The sequence below is a fragment of the Puccinia triticina genome, chromosome 11A (assembly GCF_026914185.1).
Source record: "Puccinia triticina chromosome 11A, complete sequence".
In the NCBI taxonomy this organism is placed as follows: domain Eukaryota; kingdom Fungi; phylum Basidiomycota; class Pucciniomycetes; order Pucciniales; family Pucciniaceae; genus Puccinia; species Puccinia triticina.
Genome location: NC_070568.1, coordinates 3,588,922 through 3,607,445, shown reverse-complemented (window position 1 = coordinate 3,607,445; position 18,524 = coordinate 3,588,922). Strand labels below are relative to the sequence as shown.

The 18,524-nt window shown below is 44.4% G+C and overlaps 3 protein-coding genes across 3 annotated transcripts; all 3 read left to right on the top strand.

The window, feature by feature from the left end:
• Nucleotides 1–850: 850 nt before the first annotated feature.
• Nucleotides 851–1,506, top strand: PtA15_11A344 (uncharacterized protein; the record flags this gene model as incomplete). Its single annotated transcript, XM_053161243.1, has 2 exons — nt 851–1,160; nt 1,304–1,506. The coding sequence occupies 2 exons, from the start codon at nt 851–853 to the stop codon at nt 1,504–1,506; spliced, it is 513 nt and encodes a 170-aa protein (XP_053025209.1).
• A 2,959-nt stretch (nt 1,507–4,465) lies between these two features.
• On the top strand, nt 4,466–6,801 carry PtA15_11A343 (uncharacterized protein; the record flags this gene model as incomplete). The annotated part of the gene is made up of 9 exons (XM_053161242.1): nt 4,466–4,502; nt 5,166–5,399; nt 5,620–5,694; nt 5,804–5,880; nt 6,003–6,051; nt 6,159–6,208; nt 6,280–6,402; nt 6,510–6,603; nt 6,677–6,801. The coding sequence occupies 9 exons, from the start codon at nt 4,466–4,468 to the stop codon at nt 6,799–6,801; spliced, it is 864 nt and encodes a 287-aa protein (XP_053025208.1).
• Nucleotides 6,802–11,669: 4,868 nt separating this feature from the next.
• Nucleotides 11,670–13,938, top strand: PtA15_11A342 (uncharacterized protein; the record flags this gene model as incomplete). The annotated part of the gene is made up of 7 exons (XM_053161241.1): nt 11,670–11,886; nt 11,968–12,212; nt 12,327–12,497; nt 12,562–12,655; nt 12,917–13,128; nt 13,535–13,861; nt 13,882–13,938. The coding sequence occupies 7 exons, from the start codon at nt 11,670–11,672 to the stop codon at nt 13,936–13,938; spliced, it is 1,323 nt and encodes a 440-aa protein (XP_053025207.1).
• Nucleotides 13,939–18,524: the final 4,586 nt, after the last annotated feature.

Here is an 18,524-nt window from a genome sequence, read left to right as displayed (position 1 = left end):
TGAAGGGTTAAGATAGCTGAACATCTTGGCTATGTGTCCCTGTCCTCATGATGAGGATTGGATGCAAGGGCTGCAGTGGCCAAGGCCTCTTAACCAGAGCATGGAGAGCTTGGTTCCTGTGTAATTGAATTGAGAAACCATACTGTTTTCCGTGGTCAGTTCAATCCGCACAGCATACAGCTCAAGGAACCTTGAAAATACATAACTTTGAAGGGTCATGGAGCAACAATGGTTGGACTTCCAGGAACATGTGTAGCGGCAAAAGACAGGGAAGAGGGAGATGAGTTTGATGATCCAAAGCGCATGCCTGGGGCCCTTTGGGAACAGGGTCAAAAATTGAAAGGCACAAAATTGCCTGCAAAAACATTTGGAAGATCGGAATCTCTCAGGCCAAAATGTGGACATTAGTCCCAAGTCCCTCCTTCGGAGGTCGCGCTTCGCGCGAGGGCGCTTCGCGCCAGCCCCGGCTGTACCAGGGCCCTCCGAAGTGGGGGACTTGTGTTAAGTTAGGCGCAGGGGCACTACGGGGAATCCACGAGGATTCCTCGCGAGATATCCTCGTCGAAGGACTCCCCGGGTGTAGATTTCAGGTAATTAAGGCTCGCTAAACCTAGCTGAACTTAGCCCGAAATCAAACCTGAGGTTTGTTGACCCGGGTCAAGCCCGGATGGATGTGATTGCCGGTCGGGTTAAGTTGCCCCAAATTGTCAACTTCCCGAAGAATGCGATAGCACAAAGTGTCGATCCGCTTGTGAGATCCCCGATCCCCCCGAAGTGACCGAAGCTGGATTGAACCCCACGCTGACCTTCCAGCGCGAACGGTCAAACCAAACAGCCCCTACTCATCCGGATGGACGTCGAACCCTCAAACATTTCTTCGAGCCCACTAGGATCAGCGAGTGAACTCCCCGCTCCCGCTCCGTCTTCATCGAGATCGAAAGCACGAGGGTCGAAAGCGAGAATGATGACTGTCGGTGGAAATCGGTTCGAGGCGCCCAGCCACTCCATTCGGCACAAAGCAGACTCCTTCCGCTCCTCAGGCTCGCGCCGCGGAAATCCTACCGCCACTGAATGGTTGTCTAATTCTTTCGATGATAATCAAATGAGTCCAAGGAGTGCGACGAAAATAGTCGATAAGGAGCTCGCCTCCCAATATAACGGTCTGCCACAAGCCCAGCTTATTTTGATTGTCACCCGGAATTCAGGGTCAAAGCCATCTGTACAGATGACGCGAGACTCTTTTCTCGCACTTCGTTTCGCTGGAAAACTGATGTTGGTTCGTGATCGCCCTTATCACCCTTAGACTTTGGGGATCCATTTTTGGACGCCGATTCGTCAAATAGCAATATGTCACCCCTCAACAACACTTCTACTGCTGAAACGATTCCTGGAACGGCCACGAGCTCTGAACCTCAAACCAGCTATACTCCAGAAACTGCCATTGTAGCTGAAAACGACCCAAGTACCGCGATCGCTTCTCCCCCAGGCTCGCCTATCGCTTCATAATAAAGTAATGTTTCGCAAGGCCGCGCTTGATGTCATCAACGTCATCCGTGTGACCCCCCTTCTTGACTCGACAAATTGCCCGGTCTTGAAAAACCTATATGTAAGCAGTCAAAACGCTGCTGGCATGAATCTTTCAGTCGAATGGATGAGAACTATTACATAAATCGCTGAGATGCTCGGATGGATTTCATCAACTGAATCCACTTTATGTCTCTACAATCCTAAGATTGTTCTCATCCTTATTTATCTCATTGAATTCTGCGCTTGAAGTCAAAAACCGCTTCCCCATTTTACATTTTACCAATTGAGAGCTTGTGTCTACTCTGGAGCAGCTCACCAACCCTTACAGTGACCCAGCTCAAGATTTCTGTCTCGTAAGAAGTATCCTACTATCCAGAAACACCCTCAGTCACATGGAAATTCACAGGGAGGAACATGCAAACTGGTGACTGAACTGAGAAAATTGAAACATACACATAGAAATCTTTGGTTTGGCAGTAGTATATACATTTATACACATCATGAACCACTTACTACTGCCAAGTTTCTCCTATGAAGCAAAAATTGCTTGTCCCAAGAAGCAGCTGTTATATGCAAATCACATTAGGTATAAAATGACCATACCTCCAAAGTAAAACAAAATCATATTCTCAGAATCACCTGCTTGACTTAAAACTCCCATCTTGAACAAGAAGAGTGAAAGGAGGGTTGATTATGGCTTTGTTTGGAGCCAATATAAATATATGTGATATAATCATTGGTTAATTCAATGAAAACTACAAAATTCAACATAAAGCCTCCAAATATTTTTTCTAGGCAACCTACAATACTGGTCTCTTCAATTATGAAGTCAGATTCAACTGATTCAGCCATATTCAGTACTGTAGTACCATTATATCGCATTTGACCAAAACAAAGCAATATAATGGTATTATGGTGCTGAAGATGGCTGAATCAGTTAAATCTGACTTCATAGTTGATGAGACCAGTACTGTAGGTTTCCTACAAAAAAAATTGGATTCTTAATGTTGAGTTTTGTATTTTTTACGGACTTACTTCGCGCACTGCGGAAAACTCTTTGCGCACTGTGGGGGTCGTCGTCTCGACGTCCAGCCCCCAGTGCGCGCTTCTGCCACGGCTCTTCGCGCACTGCATTTTCCGCCAAAAAAATGGCTTGCATTTCTTGAGATATTTTTTGATGAATCAATAGAATGGCTTTTTATGATCCCCCTAAAAAATAATCAAGTCATTCAGGGGTCTCCTTGAGCCTAGAGAAAATTGACATGAAAAAATCATATTTTAACGCGGCAGGGACCTGTAATACCACTTCCTGTGCCCCAGTAGCCCCAAAAATTTCACAGTATCATGGTAAATGTGCAAATTCATGACCTGATAATTTTCAGAATTTTTCCCAGAGATATATAGGGGTGCGCGGCAGGCTTAGTAGGAAAATTACTGCTAACTGTATAGCTTTTTTGTTACACACCCAAACAGTCCCAAAATTTCAGAAATGTTTTCATTGTGGATATTCCCCGCGCCATAAATTTCTTGGCAATAGTGTGTCATGATAACATGAGATGTAGTGCGGCGGGCTTAGTTGGAAAATGACTGCTAACTTATCTCATGTTTTAATGACACACTATTGATAAGAGCTTTATGGCGCGGAGAATATGAAAAATTGAAACATTCCTGAAAATTTCAGACTGTTTCAGCGTGTAACAAAAAATCTATACATGTAGCCGCCATTTTCCTACTAAGCCCGCCGCGCACCCCTTATATCTCATGTTATCATGACACACTATTGCCAAGAAATTTATGGCGCGGAGAATATCCACAATGAAAAAATTTCTGAAATTTTGGGACTGTTTGGGTGTGTAACAAAAAAGCTATACAGTTAGCAGTAATTTTCCTACTAAGCCTGCTGCGCACCCCTTATATCTCATTTTATAATGACACACTATTGCTAGGAATTTCAGGGAATTAATTTGAAGCATATTTCTCTGTGCTCTCAAAATTTTGTACCTTTGTTGTGTGTAACAAAAAAGTTATACATATACGCAAAATAATAAACACAATACCTATTTGGGCTAAAGAAAAGCTGGTGAAAATTCTGAAAATTATCAGGTCATGAATTTGCACATGTACCATGATACTGTGAAATTTTTGGGGCTAATGGGGCACAAGAAGCGGTATTACAGGTCCCTGCCGCGTTAAAATATGATTTTTTCATGTCAATTTTCTCTAGGCTCAAGGAGACCCCTAAATGACTTGATTATTTTTTAGGGGGATCATAAAAAGCCATTCTATTGATTCATCAAAAAATATCTCAAGAAATGCAAGCCGGTTTTTGGGGGGAATGCACAGTGCGCGAAGAGCCGTGGCGAAAGCGCGCACTGGGGGCGGGACGTCGAGACGACGACCGCCACAGTGCGCGAAGAGTTTCTCGCAGTGCGCGAAGTAAGTCCAATTTTTTATTGAATTTACAAATGATTATGTCACCTGTATTTATATTGGCTCCAAACGGGGCCTATATTTTAGAAATTTGATATGGAGAGTCTAGAAATGAGGCAAGCTGCACCAGAACACAGTAACCAAAATGTATGAATGTTTGGAGCTAATTCAACAAACCATGCAACATGGTATTGTGATGGTACAAATATGTGCATGCTGCTAAGTACAGAACTCCAAGAATTCTGTACAGAAATCTTTGAGCAGCTGTCTTTATAAGGTTGTGAGCTACCAATAGCAAAAAAACACTGTTTTTAGGATGTATGGATTTTAAGTGCTTGGCTGGGAGTTTGGTCACTATGTTCTGGTGTGGCTTGCCTGGGTGCTCAAAGTCTACCAACAAGACTTGTGCAAACACTTGTCACTGTCTGTTGCGTATAAATATATGTTAATCAAGTATTGTGAAATATATATATTTTTCCACTACAAACAATTAAGACTTCACACATTTATGACACTTGATTACCAAACAGTACTTCATCATGCAGGTATGTATGACACAGGTCAGACCATCAAAATTCAGATGATGATGGACAGAGTGCTTCTTTGAAAATTCCAAACCTGTTATGATCACTATCAAAATTAGTGTCACATCAATTCCCAATTATGTTGAGTGGAAAAATGATACATATGTTTAAATGCTACCCATCTTGGGACTCAGCCAATGAGTACTCTTTAATCTGTGCCACACTTCAAGCAAGCAGAAGTACTTTCTGAGGAGTTGTGTACGTAGTGGAGCACTTCCCATCAAGATCTGCCCCCCCCCGGAATGGATTTAAAGCCTCAAGGGCAAAATTTCCCTGTGAAAACATTGACATCTGAAAGGGTCGCAGATTGGAAGGGAGTTTATCCAGTATCCCCTTGCACTGGCTGGATGGTTTGGTTTTTATTGGTTTGATGGTGGATTAATATCTAGTGGTAGGATGGTGGCAAATGTAAGGGCCTTGGATTGGCTTGCATTGTTGATTGCACAACCAATACAATGCTCCTGTAATTCTTTTTATCCATGCTTTAATCAAAACAGGCCAGGAGAAAAGGAAGCCTGCCCGACGGTGTAGATAGTGACGCACTTCAGTAGACAGATCTTTCCTTAGTCTTTTCGATCTTGCTGATGTAAGCCAGTCTAATTTCCAATTAACCGCTCCGCCCAGTTTCGGTGCCTCCTCGGTCCGGCCAGGAACCCCGCCTTGACCGTTCACCAGGACCATCGACGCCCATTCAAGCCAACGACCATCACCATCCTGTCTTCCTTTCCAACCATCTCAACCTATCGAACGACACAACAACAAGAAATACTGAACCTGGAATAAAAATCGCCATCAGCCCACTCATCATGGCAAGCAACCCGCGACCGAACTCGTCCCGTCCAAACTATCAATTTAAACGTACGTCATAATGGATCCCCTTCCCCTGTCCCTCCTCTCTCAGCTGGCTATCCGGCTCTTTCACTCATAGATCTTGCCCCAAAGCGGTCACTGTCTCACCCGTGCCTGGGCAATAGAAATTGGCCATCAACATGCCCCGCTAACTCACCTGATTTATTTCCCATTTCTTTTGTTTTCTTTGTTTGGGACTATGTACAACACGAAACCGGAAAACAAACAGTCGTCCTCTTGGGAGAATCAGCCGTTGGAAAGTCGTCTCTAGTGCTCAGATTCGTCCAAAACGATTTTCAAGAATGTGCGAAAGATCACCTGTCCATCTTTGAATCAGCGCTCCAGAGTTCTAAACGGAGGCTTATGTTTATCCCTCTTGCTCATCACCAATCAATGCCACTCGAGGTCATCAGATCGCGAAAGTACAATCGGGGCCGCTTTTCTGACCCAAACAGTCAAGATTAATGATCAAACAACGATCAAATTCGAGGTAAGTCTAGGACGCAAATAGAACGTAATCTTACTGGGTTGTTGGCTGAGCACTGAACTGTTGTGCTGATGGTTTATGTCTCTTTTTGCCCATCTGTCCTCACACTGGGTCCGATATCACAGATCTGGGATACAGCTGGTCAGGAGCGCTACAAGTCATTGGCCCCTATGTGTATGTTAATCGTGTACACCTCTCACATCCCACTGGAAATGAGCCAGCCATCCATGCCGATGATTCTTCAGAAGGGAAGTCTAACTCACCAAAACCCCCGTGAACAGACTACCGAAATGCGAACTGTGCAGTAGTAGTCTACGACATCACATCTAGTGTATGCACCCATTGCACAAGTATTGTAGCCGTGTGCTGTCTTTGGATACTCATTGGATCGATCGTTTCTAGGCATCATTGGAGAAAGCTAAGGTCTGGATTCGAGAACTGCAGAAACAAGCAGATGCGCAGATTGTCATTGCTCTTGCCGGCAACAAAGCAGACCTAGAAGAGCGACGACAAGTCCCTACAGAAGTCAGTCCCTATGCCTCATCTGCCCCTTTTTTGCGACTGCACTCATCCCCGTCTCCTTTCTCACCCGACCCGCCTTGCTTTTTGCGCAACGATCACACAAAATGAAGGAAGCTCAACGGTTTGCAGAGGAAGAAAACTTGCTGTTCTTCGAGACATCGGCCAAAGACTCGACCAATGTCTCTGATATCTTCACGGCAATCGGTCAGTACCGCACGAATCCCTTTGCGGCACTAAGGCTTCGTTTTCCCTGACATGATGGATGTGTTTGACACAGCCAAGAAGCTTCCCCTCGAAACGGCTGCCTCCCGCGGCCCTCGGGGCGCCGCAGGGAGCCGAACGGCCGGCGGCGGGGTCAGCCTCAACCAAGGCGAGACTCAGGACGGCCCGTGCGCATGTTGAGCAGTGTCTTTTCGGCCCGACTTTGATCCTTACCCATCTCCATTCCATGTCTCTCTCCCTCTGTCACCTTCTTTTCCCACCTCGCTGTGGCCAACCCTCTGTAAGCGTGGCCGCTTTGTACATCTCCCCTCCCCCTCTTTCCAGCTTGTGTGACTCGCGTGCATTGTTGATTCCATTCCTCTGCCTTTTTTTGTTCAATAGCTTGCGTCCTCATGTACTGGGCTGATCCTCTCTAGCCACGTAACACATCATCTTCTACTTCTCATTTCTTTTCATCATCATTATCTTCACACAACTTCCTCTTTTTGTCCTGGCCTTTCTTCTTTTCCTCTCCTCTTGATTCTTTTTCATGATGTTTTATCTTATAATATGATAATTTACCATTGTCTTCTTTTCTCTCAAATATATAAATATACATATGTCAAATCAAAGATTGATACAAAACAGCCAAAACAAACATGATATTCCCATCTTTCTCTGAATTCATGCAACCTGTTTGTGAATGCATATATGCGCTCAAATTCATCAAGTGGGTTCACATCCCAACTTCAGTGTTTATGCACAACATTTATGGTGTTCAAAGTTGGTTTGCATAATTTTATGCATGCATAAATCATAAAATCATAAAAATATTTTGGTGAGGAAATTTTGTATTACATAATCAGACAGTCATATCCCCTGCAAAAAAGATTTTATGATTTTATGATTTATGCATGCATATAATTATGCAAACCAACTTTGAACACCATAATTGTAAGATTTTTGTGAGCCATCTTGCTGAACAATCAGCACAACGTGGAAGTTGTATGGAATGTTCACCTTAAAAATGGCTCCAAAGTTCTCTTGTGATCGCTAACTTAACACGAGTCCCTCTTTTTGGAGGGCCTTTGTGGCTGGCGCAAAGCGCGAGCCTCCGAGGGAGATGGCATTATTTTAGAACCACTATAAAATGTGATTCACTCAACATTTTTTTTATTGTTTAGTGTTACATGATCACCTGCTTCTCCTCTAAAAATCTGCCAAGGCTCAGCGTCCCAATCACTGTAGGAATCCAGACCAAAACCCGCAGCAACCTTTACGGAAGCTTGGGCGGCCAGTCCAAGGCGCAAGCCCAGCTGCAAAGAAAGGTTAGCCCTCCTTTGCAGTCCAGACCCAAGCCCTAACCACGGCAAAGCTAACACAAAGTATCACTTGCCAATTACAGATGCTCAACTAGCAAGAACCTGGTCAAAGCCCAAAGACAAGACTAAACAGACTTAAGAACCTTGTACATCCCAAGACCAAACAAGAAGCAGGCTTCACTACACCACCAGGTCAAATTTTTTTATTGGTGTTTGTTTTTCCAACAAATCCTTGATTGGATAATGTTGGACAAACCAATCCACCTTGCCTTTGCGGCTTGAGGCCTTGTTTGAGACAGGTTGGAAAAACGTGTCCCCAACATTGAGTGTCTGCTTTTGTCAGATTTGGATGATTGGGTCCAAATTTGACTGTATTTCATGCCAATAGTGGCCATTCTAATCAAGTTGGCCTGGCCTAGCGGTTAAGCAGTGTGGTCCCAACGCTGCTTGCAATCAGGTTGGGTGTTTGATTCCTGCCAAATCTTTTTTCTTGGGTGCCCGCAAACAGGCTGCACCACTTCATGGTGGGAGTTACGGCTTGGTTGTTGGAGACTTGTTGGACAAGCCAATGCACAGATTGTTCCCGTTTGAGGAGGACATGAAAACAAGGACTCAATGTTTGCCACCCAGCCAGACACATTTGTTGAAAAAATGCTGCAAACAAATGTTATGACAACGTTTGAGTGACCTGGTGGTGTATGAGACTGACTTCATTGTGTTCTTTCACAGAACTCTTGCAGAACGCCTTGGATTCAAGAAGCAAACAGAACTACTAGCCAGACTATTGGAAGCTGTAAGTAACACCCAGCCCAAATAAAGCCCAGACAGAAAAGCAACAAGCTAACACTGACGAACTTTGTTCAAACAGTGCCAGACACATCAGAATCCTTCAGACAGGATAATACAAAGTTACTGTGTTGACTCGGATTTTATTCGTGAGTAGAAAGAAGAAAAAATAAAGGAGAAAAGAAGCTGAATCCAAGACTATGACTGTCCAGTGCACAGGAAATGTCTATTGTATAGGACACAACTGGCAAAGCCAACACAAAAGCTTAAACAGACCCGCACCCATCTTCTTCAGACAGACCAGACACAGGGCACTTCCTGCCCTGCTTTCAGGTGCATACCCGCACCCTTCCTTTCTACTCATATCTGACAAGACAAACTTGTAATTAGAAATTGAATCTGATTGAGCAATAAACTTTCAGTTGTCATAATTCTTTTCATCACACTTACAATGGTTTCTTTCTTTTTATGAAAGTTGCAAACTGGATTGCAGCGCTTCTGAGGCCAGATTATGGCTATACATATCTTCTGCAACCTTCCAATCCACATCTGGGATACAGATCCCGTGATATTTCTGATATGTATTCTCAGCCAAACGGGACGGAGAAGAAAGCAAGGGACAACTTGAGCAAGAGCAGACACCATTTGAACCTCTTTGCCATGATAGAAATCCTTTGAAACCAAGATATAGCAATAGAGAAGTTCGTCGCTGAGGGCTGTGATTCTTTTGGGCAGTGAGACGGCTTGGTTTTTGATCCAATTGACATTGGGCTTGTTTTTCTTTGCAAGTTGTCTCACTGGGATAAAACTTGGAGAAAGGACATATTCTGGGTTGCTCTTTGCAGGCCAATCACACTCACATTCCCCCATAGGTGAGACTTGGAATGTTTGGAACTCAAAGCAATTTTGTATTACTAGCTATGTACACATTGGAAAGCCATTGGTCAGAGCACAGGAAGTGGTATCATGAGAATTGAGTTTGTCTGCAAAGTCATTCTGTCAATGATAAAAAAATGCAGAGCAGGTCCAGCATTTATGATATGTACACTGCAAGATGCAGGAGATCCAAGCAGTCATTTTGCTCAGCGGAATGTTCATGCTATTCTTTAAGACTGGAGAGGTACAACCAATAGCATAAAAAAAGTAAAAAAAAAAAAAAAAAAAGACTAGGGCAAGCACTGGCATGCAGTGTTACGTGTATAAGTCCCTCTTTTAGAGGGTCCCTGCAGGATGGTGTCCCCCTTCCACAAACAGAGGGACTTAGTCAAGTTGACTGCTCTTGTGCCCCCCTGCTCCTGAATATATTATTTGTTCAGGGGAAGATTTTAGGCCTGCTGCAACAAGTTTTGGAGCTGCCAGAGAACACAGGTCTCTCTTCTTGATTCCACACGTATATTTTTGGAGCTCCTTTGCCTTCAACGCTGTTTATGTTGGAAGCATGCGGATTCTGTTCACCAGGTCCAAAGGCTGGCATAGAATTGCCACAGAAATTTAGGCAGGTCTCTGTCCGGTGTTTCCTTGTTTGTTGGTATCATTCTAAGTTTGTTTCCCTCCCCTCCCCGCTTGAGCTGCCCCTGCTCTGCATCCTCCATCTTCTCCTTCTCAACAACACACTCGCCAATACAGAAAAGTCAGCCCCCCAGACTCTTGTCTCCCCCGCTTTCCATCCATTTCAATCATGCCTGGTGGTGCTGATCAGGGTATGTTCTTGTCCTCCCCACACACACACCCACTTTCCCCTCTCTTTTCCCTGTCCACCAACCGTCCTCCACCCTCTTCCTGCTTGCCACCCTGCGTTCAGTTGGGCAAGACAGAAGAACCAGTCTCAATTCAGCCAATTGCTCTCAACTGCTTGCTCAGCTTGGCGTTTCTTGCATTCTGAACCATCTCAACTCAGACAGCCAGTCCCTCCCACACTACATTATTGGTGCATAGTTTTGCTGATTTTTGATTGCAACTATTGTTAGGGTTTTGACCAAAGGGCCCAAAAAGGGGCGGAGAAGCGGCAAGGATATGCTGGACAGCAAGAGGAGGATTTTCTCACTGGAACAGCTCAAGGGCGGAAAAAGAGGGAGACAACCAATGGGTTGATTTCTTTGGACTAGGCTATGGTTAAATAGACTATTTACATGGCATCAACTTGTGGTTTGAGAGTAATAATGAATTTGAAACTTCTCAACTCAGTGTAACATGTCAAAAGGTACATTGATATCCCCATCAGAGATGCGCAAAATCTAGAGGATAAGCAGTAAAGAAGGAAAGCTAACAGTCTAATCTGAGCAGGGATCAAAGTCTACAAGATCAGTAAGAAAGAAGCATGACCATGAATAAAAGACAGACCACATAGAAAGGGGGCAACATAAGTGTTTGATAGCTTTGATCTGAAAACAAGCCCATAGAGGAGGAAAAAGTAAGTGGAGATGGTGTGAGGAGAAAGTGAAGGGGTTTTAGGGATGAATGGAAATACAGAAATCCAACAACTATGCTATTGGGAGGCTAGTAAATACATATCTTTGCATTACACTATGGAATGCACCACCCCCAAAAATAATGGGAAGTCGTGTTTTTGGATGGCAGCAATGACTGGGTTGAGACAGGGGGAGCTCTCCCAGGGTCAGGGCTGTTTGAGCCTGTTTCACACCTGGCTAAACCCATACTCCATTATCCAGGGCAAATCAAAGATGTTTCACCCCTGGGTGAGGCGCCAAGACTTTCCTGGGCTAATATGGGCTATGCTACCCAGTTTCCAGGGGTAAAAATGACTCCTGACATTACACTATGTCTCAACAGGTAGCGGTAAAGTAGTGGTGCAGCCACTCATTAGGCACCTGTTGAAATTACTCAGGTGAAAAGAATTGTGTGTGGTGGGATTTGAACCCACGACCTTCTACATTCATGAGAGCTGCTCTTATACCACTGACACCGCATGCAAACAGCTGACAATTTTGCATAATTGTCATCATGGGGATTTGCGCGCGGGCTCAAAATGCATTTGAGGACACCTGCGTGACAGGTCAGTCGCCACGCCTGTCAAAATTTGTCTGGTTGGGGGCCAGCCCACAAGCCCCAATTCCCACAAGCGACAACTTCCCACAACAAGTGACACATCAAGCAACAACTTCCCACAATAAGCGACACAGCAAGCAACAGCCTGCCACCAATCAACACTTCAAGCCACGTAAGTTTATTTAACCCAATGTCATACATAAATTGTTATAAAATTCAAGTCAACCCGGCCTGTGCACACATCCACCCACAGCTCGTCCAATCATGTCAGAACAAATGATCCCAGTGGACCCATCTGCCCCCGTCAACACCAACATGGACTCTGTCTCCGAAAATAACTTATTTTCGCATCTTGACAATATCATTGAAACAATCTTTTCTCGTCATGCGGCCCAAGTCGAGGGTACCCTTGAAAAGCTTCAACACAAAGTCAAGCAGCTCAAAATGGGCAATGCCGAATCTTCCAACCCAACACCAACAACTGCACAACCAATGGCCGTGAACTCCAGCAACCGCTGAGCCACAACAATCCCCAAGCCTGCCGTAGAACCCCCAACTCCACAACCAAATCTCAGAAGAGCCCAAGCCCTTACAAATACTGCCTCAAGTCAGCGATTCCGCCGTGCCCAGTCAGAACCTGCCTCAAGCATTCCATCATCCACTACTCCCAAGAGGGCTGGACCAAGCACTACCGCTCAGGCTAACAAATCCACATCAGCCTCCAAGAAGAAGCCAAATCAGATGATAACGGACGACTTCCCGGATGATTTCAAGGCAACCAAAGTATGTAATTAAGCTATCTTCCTCATCATCTGAATCAACCTGACGTGATGGTGCTTTCATCTAGGAATGTCTTTTTGTTCATATCCGATTGTTGTGGGGTTTGCTTGAAACTGCCTCTGTCCCCCCCGTCATCAATGCCGCCCTGGTTGCCGAATTTTGTTCAAGATTCTCCAATGTTGCCGACTTTGAACGCTTTGCCCAAGATTCAAACTCCGCCAGTATACTTGCCGAATCTGACGTACAGACCTTACGAGATGCTCGGGCAGGCAGAATCAAAGTTGGAAAAAGCTTTGGCCACATTGAGGAAAGCTACATTGCATACATTCACGGTTATCTCGCAAAGTTAGGGATTTGTATCTGGTGTCCAAACCTTGAAGAAGGACCCAAAAGCTTGTACAACTTGGCTTGTCGTATTGCAGCTCTCAACATCTTCCGGCAAATTGCCATGTCCGGGGCTTACGATTTTATGAATTTCAACCGAAAATACAAGGACAACATGGTGATCTTCATTCGGGCATACAATCACTATGTGCACCATGTCCAGCTTGATAAGTTCTCCAAAGAGAACAAGGAGCCTGGTAAACACGCTGAAACCGTAATGGTCAAAAACGCGGCAAGGAAGCGATCTCGAGTGAGTCATTCCTCTTACATTACCAATTGGGTCCTGGCTCTGGCTCACTTAATTTTTACAGCTTGCAGAGGCGCGTTACAAGTTTGCTGTGGCGAACGACTTTCCCAAACGGTACAAGGACATCATCCAGGATGTTGCGGCAAACAGCAATGACGAATGGGATGAAGCTGGGAAATGCTTTGTTGTCAAGACCCTACCATTTCGCTCAAAAGCTGCCAACATCTTCTTCCGACGATTGGACAGTGTGATGAATGAAGTTGCTATTGCAAACGGCAAGAGCTCCCAAAGCAAGCCTTGCAGGGTACCCAGGGAACCAGTCTTATCAATCTTTCCAAAAGTTCCGAGACAGCTTCCTTTGGACTTCTATTTGCGTTGCTGGTTGGGTAACTTACCAACACCCCAACAGCGTGAAATACCGGACCTGACCCGGGTGGCCTTTCTTTTGGATCCGTCAAAGTCTCTCTTGCCTCAAAATCACCCAAACTACAATGCAGAAGAGGCATTATCGGACTCCAGGTTCAGCCGCAACAAATTGGCACCCGCATTGATACTTTACAAACTGGTTGACATCCCCAAAGATAACAAGGATGAAGGTGATGGTGAAGAGGAAGAAGTACAAGAGGATTCTATCGATCTGGCTCCCCTGGAGGAAAATGATGATCAATTTGTGGCAGAGGGCGACTGGGAAAATGTATATGATGAGGACGAGGATGAGGACTATGAGGAAGAAATGGTGACAAAGAACAACTGGAGGATGAAATCATGGGTGATGATGGCAAGGATCAAGATGACAAAGATGAAATGTATTAAGCCGATAATTGGTTTTAGGTAGTATATACATATTTCCTTGGAAAACACAGACAAAAAAAGAGAATCATAAAACAACACTGTTTTCCTTTGTCCACCTACATATGTTGTTCATTGCTCTATAAATTGTTCAACCCTTCCGTGCAATGGTTGCTCTATCCACCTAAATTCATGAGGGTGACGACTCTCCCCTCAATTGACCTTGATCTTGAAGTTGTACTCTCAGCCTGCCTCAGTCTTGTAATTTTTCCCTTGCTTCAATACACTGTTGTGGTGATCCAGATCTGTTGCGTGCAACAAAACTGTCAAAACCTCAACTTACAGCCTACAATACTAGCATATGATAGAATATTATTAGAGAAATAGATTCTACATACAAACTTAACCCTAGTCACTCACTTCAACTACCCAGCTAGCTCTTTTAGTTTAGAAGTTAGTTACAATTTATGGTGTTCAAAGTTGGTTTGCATAATTTTATGCATGCATAAATCATAAAATCATAAAAATATTTTGGTGAGGAAATTTTGTATCACATAATCAGACAGTCATATCCCCTGCAAAAAAGATTTTATGATTTTATGATTTATGCATGCATAAAATTATGCAAACCAACTTTGAACACCATAATTATAGGTTTAGTACAGGCCATACCCAGGTGGAAAGTCATATAAATCATAAAAGGCATGCATATATAGAAGAGTATAGTTAGATTTACTAGTTAGGCAGGCCTCCACTATTAGCTACAGATCACCTCATGCAACCTGCGCGTTGGAAACTGCAGCGACTAGGCCTCCACTCAACAACTCAACAGATTTGCGCGGACCTTACATCGATGCATGCGGTCAGAAAGCCTCCACTTTGGCAGTGCAACCAACCTAGGTGGACTTTGCCTTAAAAAGTACAAATCACACATGGTCATGCGGAACATCAGTTTAAGTTATGCACCCCTTGCAGAAGGCAGTGCAATCCACAGGGTCACCACCAGCAGAAATGCCTCGAGTGCAGCCCTCACCAGCAAAAATAACTCAGAAAAGAATATATAAGGAGGCCCTCCTCCCACCATTTTTCCATCATCACCCAGGCACCCCAGCTCAGTGGTCACCAGTCATCATTTTTGCTATCATCACAGAAGACACAGTCATCATACATTAACATAGAAATCTCATACCACACTCCATCATCATTTCTCTCTGCTGAAACCATTAAAAACCCAACAAAACATATTCTCACTTGATTATATTCTTTGCCCATCTTGCCATATAGAGGTTGTATACGCATCTTGTACTTGTTAAAACTGATCTAGGTCTGATAGAGACTACTACATACAAGTTTTCTCCGTCATAAAAGTCACGCCACAACAATAAATAAATTTGTTGTCAGAATTCTGTAGTATAATAGAGGGGCAGGTCTTTCAAACCACCCATAACAGTAGTATTACTTAGCTGGAATATCATATTGTTATTTCCCCCTCAAAGGACTGCCAACCCATCCCAAAGGAGTTCTCACATCTCGTGTCCCAACAGTGGCTGTCAACTTCCAGAAAGATCAGCAACAGATTAACAAAACCCAAGCGGAAACAACTCACATCCTGGATCAGAATCAGGAAGATTCCCCTCCAGCACATTCAAGCGAGCAGCATTACGGCCAGTCTGCCATTGGCGACAGAAGGAACACAGCAAGCAAACAGAGAAGGATTTGGTTCAACGGCAGTCTTACGGAACAAGAAATCGAATCACTTGAGGAGGTCGTGGAGAAGATTGAACGGGATCAGAAGCAGAGTATCAACATGTCTAATCACAAAGAATCAACTATGGATCAGTCAAATATAATTCAAGAGCAAAGGGAGCAGATTTCAAGGATGGAAAATTCGGTAGCTGAGTTAAGAGATCTGGTACAGACTCTTCTTGGACAGGACAGAGCCCCACGAAATGTACCTTTACCGGAGACACCGGTACACAGACCGACAGCTTTGCGATTTGTAACTTCGACACCGTACACTAGGGGAACCCCAGGAGGGGACACTACCATTGGGGCAGGATTCAACTCTGTTTTGAATTCGGTTGCTCAGTCCCCAGCAATTGAGCAGTCCAGGCAAAGAGTTGATATCAGTCTCCCAAACAAGCAGAAAGGAGTGGTCCTGGACACCAAAAAGACCAACTTACAATTTGATGGGACCGAGGTTGAATTATTTATCAAGCGGGTAGAGAAGGTGGCCTTTCTACAAAAAGCAGGAGGGATAGATGTTGCAGTCCAGCTACCATTGATAATTCATAACCAAAAAATCAGCAAAACCATTGAACAGATGGAAGGACACAAGAGTGGTGACTGGGAACTCCTCAAGAAGGAAATGATTAGGAAATGGGGTCGGGCTACTCCATTAAGACGCTATAAGGAGGACGCAATACCAACACTGGTGCAGATGGCTCAAGCAAATGGCGGAATCAGTACCCGACAAGAGTATAAGAAATTTATTGGCACTTACAAAGAAATCATGGACTACTTTACAAGGATGGAATATAGAAACCTGAACTTGGAAAGTGGGGACCCCTTATGGAAGGCACTTTCCACAGAGCTGAAGAAGGAGGTTACTAAGGAGTTAGCCCACGCAAAGGAGCTGCATACAACAAAAGATGGGAGGAATATTGTTCCAAACCTAAAAACCCTTAAGCACTATGTGGAACTAGCACTGGTTATTGTGGATTTTGACGGCGACAATGAGGCATCGGTTCCCAAAGACAATGCAAGAAAGACGGTAAAAATACAGGAGCCCTCCTCCTCCAGAGAAGAACTTGAGGAGAAAATTACAAAGTTAACCATAGCATTAGAGAACCAGAAGCGGCAAGTTCCTCCACATTTTGGCAGACCATCATCACCAGGACTTCCCGAAGGGAGGGCAAGATTGGGTCCTTTAGAGTGTTTTTATTGTAAAGAAAAACACTTGGTAACTCAGTGTGAATACCTTCAGCAAGACCTGAAAGTTCGGAATGTATACAAACACCAAGGAACATACTACTATCCCAACAACCAGCCAATAATAATGGATAAAGACTCCTCAGTGAGGGATTTGGTCAGGCGGTTCGAGGAAGAACAGAAGAAACCTTCTTCAGAGACAGGTAAGGGAGAGAAGGCGGCAACCTCAGCAATAGCGGAAGTCGAAGAATGGGGATCATGGTTTCCACCACAGTTTAATGTGGGGGAGGACGATCTGGAGAATAATTTAGGATTTGGCCTCCGGAAGTCACAGCGACTACAGGAAAAAAATGGGACTTCTGGAAGCCAGCCTGTTGAAAACAAGGATGCAGAGAGGGAAAGTCAACCCAAAGCCAAAGCGCAAGAAGCTCAAAAAGAACCCAGTAGGCAGAAAAGCTTTCCTGGATTGTGGATGGAGGAAAACAAAGATGAGAGTGTCATTGTCCCTGTCAGGTCTAAACCAGTCACAGAACCATTGGCAAAGACCAAGAATCTCCGGCCAGAAAACCCAAGAGAGCAACCAGAACGACAAATGGACAGGTCAATCCGAAACAAATTCTTTCGTCAGACGTACACGCTTACACTGGAGGAGATTTTGAAGATTGCCCCTCACTTTCTCAAAACGCTTGGTGAAGGTCAAGCGGACCCAGCAGAGAAGGGGGTAAACAACGTCAAATTTAATGGTTCCACAAGTTTGGAAATGGAAGAGGATGATAAAGACTCAAGGCTCACGTATGCTTGTCCCGTCGGCATGGTGGACATGTCCATTAACAACCGGAAAATCAGAACTTTAGTTGATACTGGTGCAGAGATGAATATTATTCCTGACCATCTTGCAGACCAGCTAGGCCTTTTAACTACGGAAGTATTTATGCGATTACGAGGAATAGGAGGGCATTTCACACCAATCATTGGAATTGCGGAAAATATACCTGTAACCGTATTTCCAGGATATGTGCACTTGGCAAACTTCTTTATTGTCAAAGGTTTGGTGCATACCGTGTTAGGAAGGCCTTTTCTAGCGGATCATAACATCAGACTGGAGCTCTCCAACCAGAAGGGAGAAATCTTAAGCTTTATGGACTCAGAACAACGAAGACTTTGCATCCCTATATGTTTACCAAATGCTCCCGGATGGCACAAGGAGCCACCCAAGTTAAGACAAGTTTGTGCGTTACAAGTAACAAACTGGGAGGCAGAGGAACCCAAAAATGAGGAGGAATCTATGCAAAGTTGAATGGAGCATTATCAGTCATTGCTTCCCTTTGAAATGATGGATGGGGATAGGTGGAACATAACATTACCAGAACCAGTGGATTGGGCATTGGAGCTTGGAGCAGCACAGCTGGATGACAACTCTTGGAACACTTATCATCAGATTAACTCAGTAGAGTGGGGAACAAATCTGGACCCGGAAGAGGACGCTTGGGGCTGCTATATAGCAGAAACACGAATAAAGCCACAATTCAAGGAAGTTTTCACGTGGTACGGGCAGCAAAGGGTTTTTAAAAGACTACCCGCCTGGTTGAAGGAATTGCCCGGAGGCGGGTTAGATCCTTTAGATTTTCTGCAAATTTTGACATCAAAAGGCGGAGCACAATACTTGAAGGTTGGTCCCT